Source organism: Rhinoderma darwinii, chromosome 2, assembly GCF_050947455.1.
Source record: "Rhinoderma darwinii isolate aRhiDar2 chromosome 2, aRhiDar2.hap1, whole genome shotgun sequence".
Classification (NCBI taxonomy): Eukaryota; Metazoa; Chordata; class Amphibia; order Anura; family Rhinodermatidae; genus Rhinoderma; species Rhinoderma darwinii.
In genome coordinates, this window is record NC_134688.1 from 481,074,388 (window position 1) to 481,094,583 (window position 20,196).

General features: G+C 47.9%; 1 protein-coding gene across 2 annotated transcripts in view; it reads right to left on the reverse strand.

Annotated features, from left to right (window-relative positions):
* LOC142741682 (T-lymphocyte activation antigen CD80-like) overlaps positions 1–20,196 on the reverse strand; it is a 50,321-nt gene that overhangs the window by 18,106 nt on the left and 12,019 nt on the right. For both annotated transcript variants that reach the window (XM_075851028.1, XM_075851027.1), the window contains exons 2-5: positions 16,656–16,688; positions 12,497–12,542; positions 10,620–10,961; positions 7,425–7,703 (exon numbers count right to left, since the gene is read on the reverse strand). In XM_075851028.1, coding sequence (XP_075707143.1) covers positions 7,425–7,703; positions 10,620–10,961; positions 12,497–12,542; positions 16,656–16,661 — 673 coding nt within the window. In that variant the 5' untranslated portion in view covers positions 16,662–16,688. The remainder of the gene's footprint in view (positions 1–7,424; positions 7,704–10,619; positions 10,962–12,496; positions 12,543–16,655; positions 16,689–20,196) is intronic.

A 20,196-nucleotide genomic window follows, 5' to 3' on the forward strand; every position in this document is an offset into this window, starting at 1 on the left:
CTACTGTAAGAGTAGTCACACTATGGAGCCTCTACTGTAAGAGCAGTCACACTATGGAGCCTCTACTGTAAGAGCGGTCACACTATGGAGCCTCTACTGTAAGAGCAGTCACACTATGGAGCCTTTACTGTAAGATCAGTCACACTATGGAACCTCTACTGTAAGAGCAGTCACACTATGGAACCTCTACTGTAAGAGCAGTCACACTATGGAACCTCTACTGTAAGAGCAGTCACACTATGGAGCCTCTACTGTAAGAGCGGTCACACTATGGAACCTCTACTGTAAGATCAGTCACACTATGGAACCTCTACTGTAAGAGCAGTCACACTATGGAACCTCTACTGTAAGAGCAGTCACACTATGGAACCTCTACTGTAAGAGCAGTCACACTATGGAACCTCTACTGTAAGAGCAGTCACACTATGGAGCCTCTACTGTAAGAGCAGTCACACTATGGAACCTCTACTGTAAGATCAGTCACACTATGGAACCTCTACTGTAAGAGCAGTCACACTATGGACCCTCTACTGTAAGAGCAGTCACACTATGGAGCCTCTACTGTAAGATCAGTCACACTATGGACCCTCTACTGTAAGAGCAGTCACACTATGGAGCCTCTACTGTAAGAGCGGTCACACTATGGAGCCTCTACTGTAAGAGCAGTCACACTATGGAGCCTCTACTGTAAGAGCAGTCACACTATGGAGCCTCTACTGTAAGATCAGTCACACTATGGAGCCTCTACTGTAAGAGCAGTCACACTATGGAGCCTCTACTGTAAGATCAGTCACACTATGGAACCTCTACTGTAAGAGCGGTCACACTATGGAGCCTCTACTGTAAGAGCGGTCACACTATGGAGCCTCTACTGTAAGATCAGTCACACTATGGAGCCTCTACTGTAAGAGCAGTCACACTATGGAGCCTCTACTGTAAGAGCAGTCACACTATGGAACCTCTACTGTAAGAGAAGTCACACTATGGAGCCTCTACTGTAAGATCAGTCACACTATGGAGCCTCTACTGTAAGAGCGGTCACACTATGGAGCCTCTACTGTAAGAGCGGTCACACTATGGAACCTCTACTGTAAGAGCAGTCACACTATGGAGCCTCTACTGTAAGAGCGGTCACACTATGGAGCCTCTACTGTAAGATCAGTCACACTATGGAGCCTCTACTGTAAGAGCAGTCACACTATGGAGCCTCTACTGTAAGAGCGGTCACACTATGGAACCTCTACTGTAAGAGCGGTCACACTATGGAACCTCTACTGTAAGAGCAGTCACACTATGGAACCTCTACTGTAAGATCGGTCACACTATGGAACCTCTACTGTAAGATCAGTCACACTATGGAACCTCTACTGTAAGAGCGGTCACACTATGGAACCTCTACTGTAAGAGCAGTCACACTATGGAACCTCTACTGTAAGAGCGGTCACACTATGGAACCTCTACTGTAAGAGCAGTCACACTATGGAACCTCTACTGTAAGATCGGTCACACTATGGAACCTCTACTGTAAGATCAGTCACACTATGGAACCTCTACTGTAAGAGCGGTCACACTATGGAACCTCTACTGTAAGAGCAGTCACACTATGGAGCCTCTACTGTAAGAGCGGTCACACAATGGAGCCTCTACTGTAAGAGCGGTCACACTATGGAGCCTCTACTGTAAGAGCAGTCACACTATGGAACCTCTACTGTAAGATCAGTCACACTATGGAACCTCTACTGTAAGAGCAGTCACACTATGGAGCCTCTACTGTAAGAGCGGTCACACTATGGAGCCTCTACTGTAAGAGCAGTTACACTATGGAACCTCTACTGTAAGACCAGTCACACTATGGAACCTCTACTGTAAGAGCAGTCACACTATGGAGCCTCTACTGTAAGATCAGTCACACTATGGAACCTCTACTGTAAGAGCGGTCACACTATGGAACCTCTACTGTAAGAGTAGTCACACTATGGAGCCTCTACTGTAAGAGCAGTCACACTATGGAGCCTCTACTGTAAGATCGGTCACACTATGGAACCTCTACTGTAAGAGCAGTCACACTATGGAGCCTCTACTGTAATAGCAGTCACACTATGGAACCTCTACTGTAAGAGCGGTCACACTATGGAGCCTCTACTGTAAGATCAGTCACACTATGGAGCCTCTACTGTAAGAGCAGTCACACTATGGAACCTCTACTGTAAGAGCAGTCACACTATGGAGCCTCTACTGTAAGAGCAGTCACACTATGGAGCCTCTACTGTAAGAGCAGTCACACTATGGAGCCTCTACTGTAAGAGCAGTCACACTATGGACCCCTCTACTGTAAGAGCAGTCACACTATGGAGCCTCTACTGTAATAGCAGTCACACTATGGAACCTCTACTGTAAGAGCAGTCACACTATGGACCCTCTACTGTAAGAGCAGTCACACTATGGAGCCTCTACTGTAAGATCAGTCACACTATGGAACCTCTACTGTAAGAGCGGTCACACTATGGAACCTCTACTGTAAGAGTAGTCACACTATGGAGCCTCTACTGTAAGAGCAGTCACACTATGGAGCCTCTACTGTTAGAGCGGTCACACTATGGAACCTCTACTGTAAGAGCGGTCACACTATGGAACCTCTACTGTAAGAGCGGTCACACTATGGAACCTCTACTGTAAGAGCAGTCACACTATGGAACCTCTACTGTAAGATCAGTCACACTATGGAACCTCTACTGTAAGAGCAGTCACACTATGGAACCTCTACTGTAAGATCGGTCACACTATGGAACGTCTACTGTAAGAGCGGTCACACTATGGAGCCTCTACTGTAAGAGCAGTCACACTATGGAACCTCTACTGTAAGATCGGTCACACTATGGAACCTCTACTGTAAGAGCGGTCACACTATGGAACCTCTACTGTAAGATCAGTCACACTATGGAGCCTCTACTGTAAGAGCAGTCACACTATGGAGCCTCTACTGTAAGAGCAGTCACACTATGGAACCTCTACTGTAAGAGCAGTCACACTATGGAGCCTCTACTGTAAGAGCAGTCACACTATGGAACCTCTACTGTAAAATCAGTCACACTATGGAACCTCTACTGTAAGAGAAGTCACACTATGGAACCTCTACTGTAAGAACAGTCACACAATGGAACCCTCTACTGTAAGAGCAGTCACACTATGGAACCTCTACTGTAAGAGCAGTCACACTATGGAACCTCTACTGTAAGAGCAGTCACACTATGGAACCTCTACTGTAAGATCAGTCACACTATGGAGCCTCTACTGTAAGATCAGTCACACTATGGAGCCTCTACTGTAAGATCAGTCACACTATGGAGCCTCTACTGTAAGAGCAGTCACACTATGGACCCTCTACTGTAAGAGCAGTCACACTATGGAACCTCTACTGTAAGAGCAGTCACACTATGGAGCCTCTACTGTAAGAGCAGTCACACTATGGAGCCTCTACTGTAAGAGCAGTCACACTATGGAACCTCTACTGTAAGAACAGTCACACAATGGAACCTCTACTGTAAGAGCAGTCACACTATGGAGCCTCTACTGTAAGAGCGGTCACACTATGGAGCCTCTACTGTAAGAGCGGTCACACTATGGAGCCTCTACTGTAAGAGCGGTCACACTATGGAGCCTCTGCTGTAAGATCAGTCACACTATGGAACCTCTACTGTAAGAGCGGTCACACTATGGAACCTCTACTGTAAGATCAGTCACACTATGGAGCCTCTACTGTAAGATCTGTCACACTATGGAACCTCTACTGTAAGAGCAGTCACACTATGGAGCCTCTACTGTAAGAGCAGTCACACTATGGAGCCTCTACTGTAAGAGCAGTCACACTATGGAACCTCTACTGTAAGAGCAGTCACACTATGGACCCTCTACTGTAAGATCAGTCACACAATGGAACCCTCTACTGTAAGAGCGGTCACACTATGGAACCTCTACTGTAAGAGCAGTCACACTATGGAGCCTCTACTGTAAGATCGGTCACACTATGGAACCTCTACTGTAAGAGCAGTCACACTATGGAGCCTCTACTGTAAGAGCAGTCACACTATGGAACCTCTACTGTAAGATCAGTCACACTATGGAACCTCTACTGTAAGAGCAGTCACACTATGAAACCTCTACTGTAAGAGTAGTCACACTATGGAACCTCTACTGTAAGAGCAGTCACACTATGGAACCTCTACTGTAAGAGCAGTCACACTATGGAACCTCTACTGTAAGAGCAGTCACACTATGGAACCTCTACTGTAAGAGCAGTCACACTATGGAACCTCTACTGTAAGAGCAGTCACACTATGGAGCCTCTACTGTAAGAGCAGTCACACTATGGACCCTCTACTGTAAGAGCAGTCACACTATGGAGCCTCTACTGTAAGAGCGGTCACACTATGGAGCCTCTACTGTAAGAGCAGTCACACTATGGAGCCTTTACTGTAAGATCAGTCACACTATGGAACCTCTACTGTAAGAGCGGTCACACTATGGAACCTCTACTGTAAGAGCAGTCACACTATGGAACCTCTACTGTAAGAGCAGTCACACTATGGAACCTCTACTGTAAGAGCAGTCACACTATGGACCCTCTACTGTAAGAGCAGTCACACTATGGAGCCTCTACTGTAAGAGCAGTCACACTATGGAACCTCTACTGTAAGATCAGTCACACTATGGACCCTCTACTGTAAGAGCAGTCACACTATGGAGCCTCTACTGTAAGAGCGGTCACACTATGGAGCCTCTACTGTAAGAGCAGTCACACTATGGAGCCTTTACTGTAAGATCAGTCACACTATGGAACCTCTACTGTAAGAGCGGTCACACTATGGAACCTCTACTGTAAGATCAGTCACACTATGGAGCCTCTACTGTAAGAGCAGTCACACTATGGAGCCTCTACTGTAAGAGCGGTCACACTATGGAGCCTCTACTGTAAGAGCAGTCACACTATGGAACCTCTACTGTAAGATCAGTCACACTATGGAACCTCTACTGTAAGATCAGTCACACTATGGAGCCTCTATTGTAAGATCAGTCACACTATGGAGCCTCTACTGTAAGAGCGGTCACACTATGGAGCCTCTACTGTAAGAGCAGTCACACTATGGAGCCTCTACTGTAAGAGCAGTCACACTATGGAACCTCTACTGTAAGAGCGGTCACACTATGGAGCCTCTACTGTAAGAGCAGTCACACTATGGAACCTCTACTGTAAGAGCAGTCACACTATGGAACCTCTACTGTAAGATCGGTCACACTATGGAGCCTCTACTGTAAGATCGGTCACACTATGGACCCTCTACTGTAAGAGCAGTCACACTATGGAACCTCTACTGTAAGAGCAGTCACACTATGGAACCTCTACTGTAAGATCGGTCACACTATGGAGCCTCTACTGTAAGAGCGGTCACACTATGGAACCTCTACTGTAAGAGCAGTCACACTATGGAGCCTCTACTGTAAGAGCAGTCACACTATGGAACCTCTACTGTAAGAGCGGTCACACTATGGAGCCTCTACTGTAAGAGCAGTCACACTATGGAACCTCTACTGTAAGAGCAGTCACACTATGGAACCTCTACTGTAAGAGCAGTCACACTATGGAACCTCTACTGTAAGAGCAGTCACACTATGGAACCTCTACTGTAAGATCGGTCACACTATGGAGCCTCTACTGTAAGATCGGTCACACTATGGACCCTCTACTGTAAGAGCAATCACACTATGGAGCCTCTACTGTAAGAGCAGTCACACTATGGAACCTCTACTGTAAGATCAGTCACACTATGGAACCTCTACTGTAAGAGCAGTCACACTATGGAACCTCTACTGTAAGAGCAATCACACTATGGAACCTCTACTGTAAGAGCAGTCACACTATGGACCCTCTACTGTAAGATCAGTCACATTATGGAACCTCTACTGTAAGAGCAGTCACACTATGGAACCTCTACTGTAAGATCAGTCACACTATGGACCCTCTACTGTAAGAGCGGTCACACTATGGAACCTCTACTGTAAGATCAGTCACACTATGGACCCTCTACTGTAAGAACAGTCACACTATGGAACCTCTACTGTAAGAGCAGTCACACTATGGAACCTCTACTGTAAGAGCAGTCACACTATGGAGCCTCCACTGTAAGATCAGTCACACTATGGAACCTCTACTGTAAGAGCAGTCACACTATGGAACCTCTACTGTAAGATCAGTCACACTATGGACCCTCTACTGTAAGAGCGGTCACACTATGGACCCTCTACTGTAAGAGCAGTCACACTATGGAGCCTCTACTGTAAGAGCAGTCACACTATGGAACCTCTACTGTAAGATCAGTCACACTATGGAACCTCTACTGTAAGAGCAGTCACACTATGGAACCTCTACTGTAAGAGCAATCACACTATGGAACCTCTACTGTAAGAGCAGTCACACTATGGAGCCTCAACTGTAAGAGCAGTCACACTATGGAGCCTCTACTGTAAGATCAGTCACATTATGGAACCTCTACTGTAAGAGCAGTCACACTATGGAACCTCTACTGTAAGAGCAGTCACACTATGGAGCCTCTACTGTAAGATCAGTCACATTATGGAACCTCTACTGTAAGAGCAGTCACACTATGGAACCTCTACTGTAAGATCAGTCACACTATGGACCCTCTACTGTAAGAGCGGTCACACTATGGACCCTCTACTGTAAGATCAGTCACACTATGGAACCTCTACTGTAAGAGCGGTCACACTATGGAACCTCTACTGTAAGATCAGTCACACTATGGACCCTCTACTGTAAGAACAGTCACACTATGGAACCTCTACTGTAAGATCAGTCACACTATGGAACCTCTACTGTAAGAGCAGTCACACTATGGAACCTCTACTGTAAGAGCAATCACACTATGGAACCTCTACTGTAAGAGCAGTCACACTATGGAGCCTCTACTGTAAGAGCAGTCACACTATGGAACCTCTACTGTAAGAGCGGTCACACTATGGAACCTCTGGAGAATAATAGATGACACTTTATTGCTGGCCATACACATTACCCTATAACATGTACACTTAGTGCTGCTGATACGCTGCTGGACACCATTGGCATCATATGATCGTTCACACTGTGCAGTCTCTCAGGGCTCGATCTCTGATCAGCCGTCACTCATCCCATAGATAGTTGGTTTATATGAGTACAGTACCTGATATATATATATATATATATATATATAAAAGAGTATCCGGCACACCAAAAAAAAAAAAAAAAATACCTTTTTTTCTCAATTGGTGTGCCGGATACTCTTTTATATTTATGTTTGGGTTGGGCCCCTATTCGTGCAAAACCTCACCCTTCCACGTATCTGGTGCTATCTGAACCTATACACAAACAGTACCTGATATGACGGCTCGCACGGATCTTTTCAGTTTTCCCTCCTTGATATGACACAAAACTTGGACATTTGCCTCCACATCATAATCCAGCACTGACTCCACCAACTTCCGCCCATTACTCTGCTCGGTGACATTGAGTTTTCCATAGCTGGATAGATCTCTCTCCCGTGTAGTGATCCACTGGACCTCAGGAAGGCGGTAAACACCAGATCCCATACACTTCATACGTCGATTCCCATCAATAGTCACCCGTGTAACTGTGGGGTCATCTGCATCCAGACCTGAAGGTAAGAAACACGACATAAGTACAATGTCCAGCACTACAGAATAACCTGCAGCCCCAGTGGAGCAGTAGAAGACCGTGATCGCAGCAGACCGTGATCGCAGGAGACCGTGATCGCAGGAGACCGTGATCGCAGGAGACCGTGATCGCAGGAGACCGTGATCGCAGAAGACCGTGATCGCAGAAGAGCGTGATCGCAGAAGAGCGTGATCGCAGCAGACCGTGATCGCAGCAGACCGTGATCGCAGGAGACCGTGATCGCAGGAGACCGTGATCGCAGGAGACCGTGATCGCAGGAGACCGTGATCGCAGAAGACCGTGATCGCAGAAGAGCGTGATCGCAGAAGACCGTGATCGCAGGAGACCGTGATCGCAGGAGACCGTGATCGCAGGAGACCGTGATCGCAGGAGACCGTGATCGCAGAAGACCGTGATCGCAGAAGAGCGTGATCGCAGAAGAGCGTGATCGCAGCAGACCGTGATCGCAGAAGACCGGACCCGAGGATTTTTCATTGCCTCCTTGGTTTTCTGTATAGTTGCCCATGAACGTCTGATAGTCCGGAATATTTGATCATGAGGATTTCTTGGTATCATCTGGTGTCTGTTACCTGTAACATTTCTTTGTAATGTAGATTTAGGAGGTTTTCACATTTTTACATTCATCCTATAGACTCTATAAAGGCAAGATTGGTGGAGGTCCAACCACTGGGACCCTGACTGCCCGCTCCCCGCTCCAAGTGGAGAAGTTAAAGTTGTTTTCTGACCCCTAAAATCCCAGTTCAAATGGCGGAGAATGGGTGCTGTAGTCATCACATCAGGAAGACGTATCATTCATGACCACAGCAGACAGTCGCTGGAACATCGATGACGTCCCCAATATGCAAGTCAGAATTCAAATGACAACAATTTACCTTCCCTTCGAAGTTCCTTCACTTATTCCATTTTAATAGAGGGATGGCATATCTGACCTCTGGGAACCCACTGGTCCTGAGAATGAAGGGGCTGCAGTGCTGATTTAGCGCTTCACTTTTTTTTCTGCACAGCAGCGCTCCCGGCCACTCCTCTGTGCACTGTAATGCGGTCATGCTGTAGTACCCTGCCGGGGGGCGCCACTGTACAAGGAAAAATAGTGAAGGGGACGCAGCGCTAAGACAGCACTCCAGCCTATCATTCTTAGGATCGGTGGGGGTCTCAGAGGCCGGACCCCCACCAACCATAAAGTGATGTCCTCTCCTAATAGAATGGGAAAAACCCTTTAAAGGAACAGTGTTACCACAAATTTTTTTTTAATATGTTATTGGTATTGTGATATTAGTGCTTTATTAAAAACGTTTGGATTAATTTGTGTGTTTGTGTGTTACTTTTTCTTATTTTTACACTTTTTCTTCCCTATGGGGGCTGCCATTTTTTTTTCCATTTCTGTATGTGTCGATTAACGACACATACAGACATGGAATACGGCAGCTCCAGTCCCATAGGGACTGCGAACGGGGCCCGTTCCATCCACTTTCATGTACGCCGCTGTGTGGGAACTGCGCATGCGCCGCTCCCACACAGTCCAATTTGAAATGCGCGCCGTCCGGCGCCATTTTCCTGTGGACCGGAAGTCGCGGCCGGACAGTAAGATTACTACTTCCGGTCGCGGCTTCCGGACTTGTGCACTTGGAGCAGCGGCAGCAGACGGAGCGGACGGGCCGGAGGGAGCGGCGGCGACTGGAGCAGGTAAGTGATTTCTATGTATGTTCGTGTTTGTGTGTGTTTACTACTGTATGTAAACCTTCTACACTGTGTGTTAGCTCAAAAAATGGCGACACACAGTGTAGGAGGTCAGACCGTTCAATCCCCTCGTTTCTCCCGGCACTAGCCAGGATAAAGGAGGGGGGGATGCTGAGAGCTCACTAGAGCGAGGGCTTTTTACCCAATTTTGCAGCAAAAAGCAATGTGGTTGCTTTACCACATGCAATGCTGAAATTTTGGGAATAGCTCCATCTAGTGACCAGCAATGGGAAATATTATAAATTAGAATCCAATTGAATCCAATTTATAATATTTCCTGACTCGTGAAAAAAAAAAAAAAAATTAGAACAATGTTTAATCACCTACACACTAATTGTTTAACAAAAAAAAAAAAAAACATGTTTTGCTGGCAACACATTCCCTTTAAGTGCTAAGTCGTCATCAATATCAAAGAGGGAGATGAGCGGGAAGAACAACATCATGAGGGACCCTCCATCCCATATAAGCACCAACATCATTGGTTATCAGGGGTTCCCCCATTCGCAGCGTTTATTTAAGCAGTTGCCTGAAGTTATTGGCAGTCACTAAATCTTTTCCAAATTTCAAAAGACCCCCACCCGGGCGTCTTCTACCCATTCTACTTTCATAAGATGCCCTGATTCTATATAACGGAAAGGCGCGTGGACCAGTCAGGATTTGGGCCCTACAATCGTCTAGCTTTGGCCATGCCGTCCAGGTTGGGGGTTGGATCGGTCCTCATCTAGAAGGTCCATGCATGGGGGAAGTGCAGGAGATGATGTAGGGCGATATGGGGATAAATCTCTTATCAATGGGCTAGATCAGCCTGGTTGCTAGATTGTGGGGTCTTACATTGGGAAGATGTAAATCCTCATTGAGTTTGGGTTGTTGTAGGACACAGGAGGAGGTTTCGGCTTCTTCCCCTTATATAAATATAAAGCCGTTACACTTATAGCCTCTTCTGTCACTCGTATTTTCTGCACCAACGAATGTCCAACATCTTGGTAATACCTGAGGCCACAACAAACCCGACACCTGGTCTAGGATCATTGCTCGGTGTCCGGCGCCCCTCATGACTTCAGGTTGTATCATACATGACGAGAAAAGATCTGGTGGATAGGACCTCAGATGTCTCATATGTAGATGATAAAGAACTTACGGTCTATGGATAAGGTCACCTTCTTGTCTCCATGGCCTTTGTGGTTGGAAGCTCGGCAGTAGTAGGTTCCCTCATCCTCATATGTGACGTTTTTCAGGGTCAGGTTTAGATGTCCTTGTGGGAACTCTGTGGACAGTTCCACGCGATCTTTGTATCGGGGATCCTGACCCTGGAGAGATTCTTTACCATTCAGTAGTTTGTAGAGGATCAAATCTCTTTCGTTATCTTTAGTCCAGATCAAGGCCAAATCGGTTAACGATTGCGCAAAATTGAATGTACAGGGCAAGTGGACCGTGCCGTATAGAGAGGCCATCACATTTTCCTCAGATATGTGAAAGGAACCTGGAAAGAAGAAAAACATTCAGATGTCATATGTCACGGACCACCATGTCCTTCCATAGACGGGGTCCGCTTGTCTGGTGCTTTGTATGGACCTTCAGAATGAAGGATCCAAGGTTTGTAGGTAAAGACATGTAAAGGGCGTATGGATCGTATCCATGGACAGGTAGAAAGTGATGGAGCCTTGACCTGAGCTGTAACCCTGGCTATAGGACAACACCGCAGAGGAGATGCCTCTCGGAAGACGCTACGACCATGTAGACTTTAGTCGGGATCTACTGGTCACCTCCATTATTTCATTTATATTCTAGTGATAAACAATGACCTGTTATATGATGTAGGATTGTAATTCCAGCACGTGGTGGCCCGAGGTCACGGACTTCATCTTCTGACCGGTTTCTATTATAGGGCTCTCGACTCTTCTGGTCGCCATCTCCTGGAGGACACCAGTGAACCTCCGGCACTAGCAGCCCAGAAGTAAGAACGAGGTTTGACTCAGGTCTAGATAACCCGGTTATTGATGGGTCTACTACTATAAGGAACGCTTTAGTATCGTCTCGCCAAACTTCTGATCCAACACAAGAAGCAGAAACTCTGGACAATCGTCTCAGAACCTACATCAGATAAGCTCAAGTGTTATTCCCATATACCGGGCCCCCGACGCACTACATGGTAGACGGAGTCACTTGGCCGATGATATTAGAGCCCATTCTATGAGGACATATGGACACGGAATATCAGAGGGGCTTTGCCTATAGCCCGGCAACCGTTCCCCTCTCCCCCCATAAAAATGAAAACCACAGTTTCCAATTTTTTATTCTGACTTCCTAATGAATTACTAGTCCCGGTTGTCAGCAGCAGAGGGGTTTTCTTTGTATGTGTATTACTGCAATGTGTAGGGTCCGGCAGCCGCACGTCGTTCCCCTCTAATACTGCGGCCCGTATTGTCTGTCATGGTTTCTTTCTGCTCGGACAGAAAATAAACTCACGCAATAAAAGTGAAACCCTCAGATCTGGAAGCATCACTTAAAGGGCTTTTCCAGGGATACAACATTTTTGTATTATTTGCTCTACATCAAAATTAAATAAATTTCCTACTTGCATTGTATGAAAAATCGGAAACGCATTTGTTCCTTTTCCCCCGACCTCTGGCCGGCCGGAAGTTCTGCTTTTCATTCTTGTGTTTTTTTGCTTCCACACACGGGCGTTATTCTGCAGACAGACCTGTGTCTATACCTCGCTGAGTACCGACACAGGTCTGTCATTGAAGCGTAAGCAGAGAATGAACGGCGCGGGCATCAAGGAGGCTGTGGACCAATAGGATGCCTCAAACCCGGGACTTCTGACGCTTTGAGGCATCCTATTGGTCCACAGCCTCCTCAATGCCCGCCCCATTTTCTTTGTGTTACTTCATATAACTCAGTGCTTGTGCACTCCCCGGCACAAAAATTGTGTCTCCCTGGAGAACCCCTTTAAGTATCATTTCGTTTCTGGAGGACATTGTAACCCCAGAAAGTCTAGAAGTTGGAGCTCATTACCTGATGACAGTCCAGTCAAGGAACAAAGGAGGAGAAGGCTCAGCATCTGCAACACAAATGTAAACTCCATCAGATCATTCACTACCCTTGTTCGGCTCCATTCACACCACGTCTTCACTGCACGTTTTTTACTAGTTTTTTAATTTTTAGTTTTGTTTTTGTCTCTTCAGACAAATCCAGTAGGAAGATCCAAAAAGATTGAGCTTCTGAGCGGTACTGGTACTCCATGCGGAGAGCCGGCTGGTGTAGGGCGTCTTACAGGCAGTGCTCACTGGGAAAAAATATGCAAATTAGCTCTCCTCCTCCGGAAGGAAACCTTCTCTCGAGTGTTAACTGCCCTCTAAAGGCCAATGATCGGTAAACGAGCGTTCATATGAGCGATCATCGCCTGGCGTAATCAGACAAACGATCAGCTGATGAACGAGCAAACGCTTGTTCATCGGCTGATCTGCTCTCCTATGCAGAATTAAAAATCATGGTTGTCGGCAGCGCCCTGCGAACAGGGAGACGCGCTGACGACATGATAGAAATGGGACGAGAGATCATTAAAACGAGCGCTCCTTCCTATATGTATCCAATCATCGCTCCATGTAAGAGGAGCAAATCAGCGCCGATCTATGAGCTGTCTCGTTGATCGGCGCTCGTTAACACCCATGTCGGGCCATGTTCTAGGACCTTTAGTCAATGTCCAGCCTATTACAGAGCCTTGAAACATGACCAGAAAGATCAGCCAGACTGGAGCCCCCATCTGAAGAGCGCTATCACAGCTCTTGCCCCTCGTCAGTACAGAGCAGGGATGGCTGGGGGAGATGCCTATGATGCACATTTTGGAGAGGGGAAAACTTATTTTCAAAAAGATTGACCTGTATGTCCAAAAATAAGCAAATAAAAAAGTAAAAATAATCAAATAAATAGAATCCCAAATATTATGAGATATTATAATAAAACACAATAACTAAGTTATAACAATGTCAAATGAATAATATTCAAGTATATATATTAGGCTATAAAATATTTTAATATAAAGTCGTGAATGATAAATAATGAAACAATATAAAATCATTGTAAAAGATTATAAAAGAAGAAATTATATTTAAATTCATTCAAAAAATAATAATAAACAAAATAATACAAATTTACATCCAAAAAGATTAAAAGCATAGAAACCTGTGGGAATCCTGACCGAACCCGACCCTGACCGAACCCGACCCTGACCCTGACCGAACCCGACCCTGACCCGAACCCGACCCTGACCCGAACCCGATCCTGACCCGAACCCGACCCTGACCGAACCCGACCCTGACCGAACCCGACCCTGACCGAACCCGACCCTGACCGAACCCGACCCTGACCGAACCCTACCCTGACCGAACCCGACCCTGACCGAACCCGACCCTGACCGAACCCGACCCTGACCGAACCCGACCGAACCCGACCCTGACCGAACCCGATCCTGACCGAACCCGATCCTGACCGAACCCGACCATGACCGAACCCGACCCTGACCGAACCCGACCCTGACCGAACCCGACCCTGACCGAACCCGACCCTGACCCTGACCGAACCCGACCCTGACCCGAACCCGACCCTGACCCGAACCCGATCCTGACCCGAACCCGACCCTGACCGAACCCGACCCTGACCGAACCCGACCCTGACCGAACCCGACCCTGACCGAACCCGACCCTGACCGAACCCGACCCTGACCGAACCCGACCCTGACCGAACCCGACCCTGACCGAACCCGACCCTGACCGAACCCGACCCTGACCGAACCCGACCCTGACCGAACCCGATCCTGACCGAACCCGATCCTGACCGAACCCGACCCTGACCGAACCCGACCCTGACCGAACCCGACCCTGACCGAACCCGACCCTGACCGAACCCGACCCTGACCCGAACCCGACCCTGACCGAACCCGACCCTGACCGAACCCGACCCTGACCGAACCCGACCCTGACCGAACCCGACCCTGACCGAACCCGACCATGACCGAAGCATAGAAACCTGTGGGAATCCTGACCGAACCCGACCCTGACCGAACCCGACCCTGACCGAACCCGACCCTGACCGAACCCGACCCTGACCGAACCCGACCCTGACCGAACCCTACCCTGACCGAACCCTACCCTGACCGAACCCGACCCTGACCGAACCCGACCCTGACCGAACCCGACCCTGACCGAACCCGACCCTGACCGAACCCGACCCTGACCGAACCCGATCCTGACCCGAACCCGACCCTGACCGAACCCGACCCTGCCCGAACCCGATCCTGACCCGAACCCGACCCTGACCGAACCCGACCCTGACCGAACCCGACCCTGACCGAACCCGATCCTGACAGAACCCGACCCTGACCGAACCCGACCCTGCCCGAACCCGATCCTGACCCGAACCCGACCCTGACCGAACCCGACCCTGACCGAACCCGACCCTGACCGAACCCGATCCTGACCCGAACCCGACCGAACCCGACCCTGACCAAACCCGACCCTGACCGAACCCGATCCTGACCCGAACCCGACCCTGACCGAACCCGACCCTGACCGAACCCGACCCTGACCGAACCCTACCCTGACCGAACCCGACCCTGACCGAACCCGACCCTGACCGAACCCGGCCCTGACCGAACCCGATCCTGACCCGAACCCGACCCTGACTGAACCCGACCCTGACCGAACCCGACCCTGACCGAACCCGACCCTGACCGAACCCGACCCTGACCGAACCCGACCCTGACCGAACCCGACCCGAACCCGATCCTGACCGAACCCGACCCTGACCGAACCCGACCCTGACCGAAGCATAGAAACCTGTGGGAATCCTGACCGAACCCGACCCTGACCGAACCCGACCCTGACCGAACCCGACCCTGACCGAACCCGACCCTGACCGAACCCGACCCTGACCGAACCCGATTCTGACCGAACCCATTACATGTTATATATGTCAGGATCCGACTGGAAGCAGAACCAGCGCCGCGTCATCACTAATAAACAGACGCCATAATCTAAAACTTAAAGTGAACCTGTCACCAGCATTTCACCTATTAAACCAGCAATAGCAGGCGGTACTGGGTGAAAAATCATTTCTATATAACCTATAATTGTCTTCTTAGTCGGCTCTGCAGCTTCAGTATTCAGTTTTTAGTGTTCCCACACCGTATGCAAATGAGCAGAAAAGAGTCACATCTTCATTTGAAAACAGACATATCTTCATTCCGCAAGTCTTTCCGAGTTGACTCCGCCTCCATAATTTTGATTGACACAAAAAATCCCGTGCTTGTACATTGATGTCCTCCTCTGGTGTGTGCGCACAAAGGGATACCGGATTATTACGATGAAAGGCGCAAAATGTTTGCAGAGCGTTATTTACAGTCGGAGGAGTTTAGGAGCGGGGATAACGGCAATGAACTTTTGATAGCAGCGGCCGGTGATGGATAAGTAAAGTTCAATAGGTGACATGCTGGGGACAGGTTCCCTTTATAGCCTATGTAAAACTTTTTAACAAAAGGGTCTAGAGTTGTGATTGGTGCAACTCTATAAATACTTTTTAATAAAAAAATTTTTTTACTTTTTGAGATACAGCTGCTTTGTATCCTGTATATAGAGCTGCTGAGTCCTGTATCCGTCAGGTCTGCGGGACTGACGGGTTCGGTGTCGGCGGGTCCTGCGTGTCTGACAGTTCATAACTTAGATGTGATCGATTATAGGTGGATCCCAGAGACACAGGACCCGCTGAAACTGAACTCGTCAGTCCCGCAGACCTGACGGATTCAGGTCTCAGCGCTAGATACAGCTGCTCTATATACAGGATACAAAGCAGCTGTATCTCCAAAAGTAAATATCATTCTTACTAAAAAGTATTTATAGAGTTGCACCAATCACACTGATGACCCTTTCATTAAAAAAAAAAAGGTTTACAGAGCCCTTAATGATAAGATCGGAGTTTCATGCCATTTTGATCCTTTCACTCTAAGGGGTCCAGAGTTTGTGATTTCAGCTCCGGCTATCGCTCCTCCGGGATACCAGAACTTTCTGCTGCCAGATCCATGGTCCAACAGGACCGAAAGACGACAGCAGAAAAACAAATATATGTATACAGTAATATTCTGAAAAAACTGCCCCAATCTTCACTGGGAACCTCCAGTTACCATCATGAGGGGCCCTCGTGGCTGCCGCAGCGTCTGGGGAACAACACAAAAAAGAAAAATGAGAAATGTCGACATTTCTATAATAAAACTGCACAAAATTATCTACAAATGTTTAACATCTGCTACAACTGCGGCTCGCTGGCCCCGGGCCCCGAACTTACACACAGGTTCAGACTGTCCCACCAGAGAACAAGAGCATCTTCTGAGGGGCCCCAAAGGTCCAGAAGACAACTGGCCCCCAGGGTCTATTTCTTATGGGATGATTGATAAATGACCTTATTGATGACATATGCTGCATGTGTAATGCTGACGACGATTACCCTGAAGGGGTCCATAGGCCCTGTGTAGATGGGGGGTCCTTAGAATCATCTCCCCTGGAGGCTGACGGACCCCAGTCATTCTGGAAGCTCATGGTTGTTGCACTTGTTTTTATCGTGTGTCATGTATTAACCCCTCGCTATATTATATATACAGAGTTAACCCCTTCCAGACATTTGACGTACATGTCGCATACCTCCCAACCGTCCCGGATTCCAGGCGGTGTCCCACTGTCCCGGGCGGCCGGTGGTCTGTCCCAGTGTCAAATGTATCTGCGCCCTCAGGACACAGATACAATTGAATCCAATGCTGAAACAGGGAAGCATCAGCTCCCTGCTTCAGAATTAGTTCAGAGGGGAGGAGTAGAGGGAGCTGCTCCGCTCACTGAGGACTCCCCGGGCACAGAGCTACTTTAAGCGCTGTGTCCGGGGAAGCCCTTGATGTCATTGTCCATACAGTGACGTCAGTGGCTCCTCTAGGAGCGAAATCCCCTGCCAAAGCGTTGCTGACGCTGTGGCCGGGGATTCCTCTCCTAGAGGGAACCCCTGAAGTCACTGCCCATATATGGACAGTGACCTCAGGGCCTCCTCCTGGAGCAGAATCCCCGGCCACAGCATGAGCAGATGCTCTGGCTGGGAATTCCGCTCCTAGAGGGAGCCCCAATGGCGCTATCTGCAGGGTGGAGGTAACACTATCTACAGGGGGGTGGTACTATCTATATGGTTAGTTTTGCACTATATAGGGGCACTATCTACAGGGGACACTGATGCTATCTACATGGGCACTGTGTGTGGCACTGTCTACATGGGCACTAGCACTAGGTGCAGCTAAGGGCATTATACTGTATGGGTCAGTTACGGGCATTACACTGTATGGAGCAGCTAAGGTGGCATTATACTGTATGGGGGCATCTGTGGGGGCATTATACTGTACGGGGCAGCTGTGAGGGCATTATACTGTACGGGGCAGCTGTGAGGGCATTATACTGTACGGGGCAGCTGTGGGGGCATTATACTGTATGGTGGCAGTTTTAGGGGCCTTATGCTGTATGGGGCAGCTATGTGGGCATTATGCTGTATGGGGAATTTGTTTGGGCATTACACTGCAAGGGGGCATTTGTGTGGGCATTATACTGTATGGGAGCAGAAGTGGGGGCATGATACTGTGTGGGAGGCACTATGGGAACATGATACTGTGTGGGAGGCACTATGGGAACATGATACTGTGTGGGAGGCACTATGGGAACATGATACTGTGTGGGAGGCACTATGGGAACATGATACTGTGTGGGAGGCACTATGGGAGCATGATACTGTGTGGGCTGAACCGGGCGAGTATGGGCGGGGATTAGGCAGGATTAGAGGTGTGGCTCAAAAGGTAAAAAAATTATTGTATCTGCGATACTTGAAAGTTGGGATTTGATAGGCTATTATGATATTACAGCTGTCACCCTGCTCCGATCCTGCCCATTAAACCACTTAGATGCCATGGTCAATAGCGACAATAGTGTCTGTCTGTCATTCCCCTCCTTTTTCTCTATTGTTTTTCCTCCAGATTTAGGTGCCAAGTCGTGAAATTGCAGAAGCCGCCTGGCAGCTCATCTGCCGAACTCTCTACCATCCGTCGTGTCATTTTACCGGGCATCACTAACCCACAGTCTATGGTGGCACGCAAAGACCGCAAAAAAACAGGGGTGGCAATACTAACCTCCTGCACCAACCCAGTATCACACATGATAGGCTTAGATACAGGGCCCAGCAGACAGTATCACACATGATAGGCTGAGATACAGGGCCCAGCAGACAGTATCACACATGATAGGCTGAGATACAGGGCCCAGCAGACAGTATCACACATGATAGGATTAGATACAGGGCCCAGCAGACAGTATCACACATGAGAGGATTAGATACAGGTCCCAGCAGACTATCACACATGAGAGGATTAGATACAGGGCCCAGTAGACAGTATCACACATGATAGGATTAGATACAGGGCCCAGCTGACAGTATCACACATGGTAGGCTTAGATACACAGCTCAGCAGAAAGTATCACACATGGTAGGATTAGATACAGGGCCCAGTAGACAGTATCACACATGATAAGATTAGATACACAGCTCAGCAGACAGTATCACACATGATAGGATTAGATACAGGGCCCAGTAGACAGTATCACACATGATAAGATTAGATACACAGCTCAGCAGACAGTATCACACATGATAGGATTAGATACACAGCTCAGCAGACAGTATCACACATGATAGGATTAGATACACAGCTCAGCAGACAGTGTCACACATGATAGGATTAGATACACAGCTCAGCAGACAGTATCACACGTGATAGGATTAGATACACAGCTCAGCAGACAGTATCACACATGATAGGATTATATACACAGCTCAGTAGACAGAATCACACATGATAGGATTAGATACACAGCTCAGCAGACAGTATCACACATGATAAGATTAGATACACAGCTCAGCAGACAGTATCACACATGATAGGATTAGATACACAGCTCAGCAGACAGTACCACACATGATAGGATTAGATACACGGCTCAGTAGACAGTATCACACATGATAGGATTAGATACACAGCTCAGCAGGCAGTATCACACATGATAGGATTAGATATACAGCTCAGCAGACAGTATCACACATGATGGGATTAGATACACAGCTCAGCAGACAGTATCACACATGATAGGATTAGATACACAGCTCACAGACAGTATCACACATGATAGGATTAGATACACAGCTCAGCAGACAGCATCACACATGATAGGATTAGATACACAGCTCAGCAGTCAGTATCACACATAATAGGATTAGATACACAGCTCAGCAGACAGTATCACACATGGTAGGATTAGATACACAGCTCAGCAGACAGTATCACACAGGATAGGATTAGATACACAGCACAGCAAACAGTATCACACATGATAGGATTAGATACACAGCTCTGCAGACAGTATCACACATGATAGGATTAGATACAGCGGCTCAGCAGACAGTATCACACATGATAGGATTAGATACGGTGGCTCAGCAGACAGTATCACACATGATAGGATTAGATACACAGCTCAGCAGACAGTATCACACATGATAGGATTAGATACACAGCTCAGCAGACAGTATCACACATGATAGGATTAGATACACAGCTCAGCAGACAGTATCACACATGATAAGATTAGATA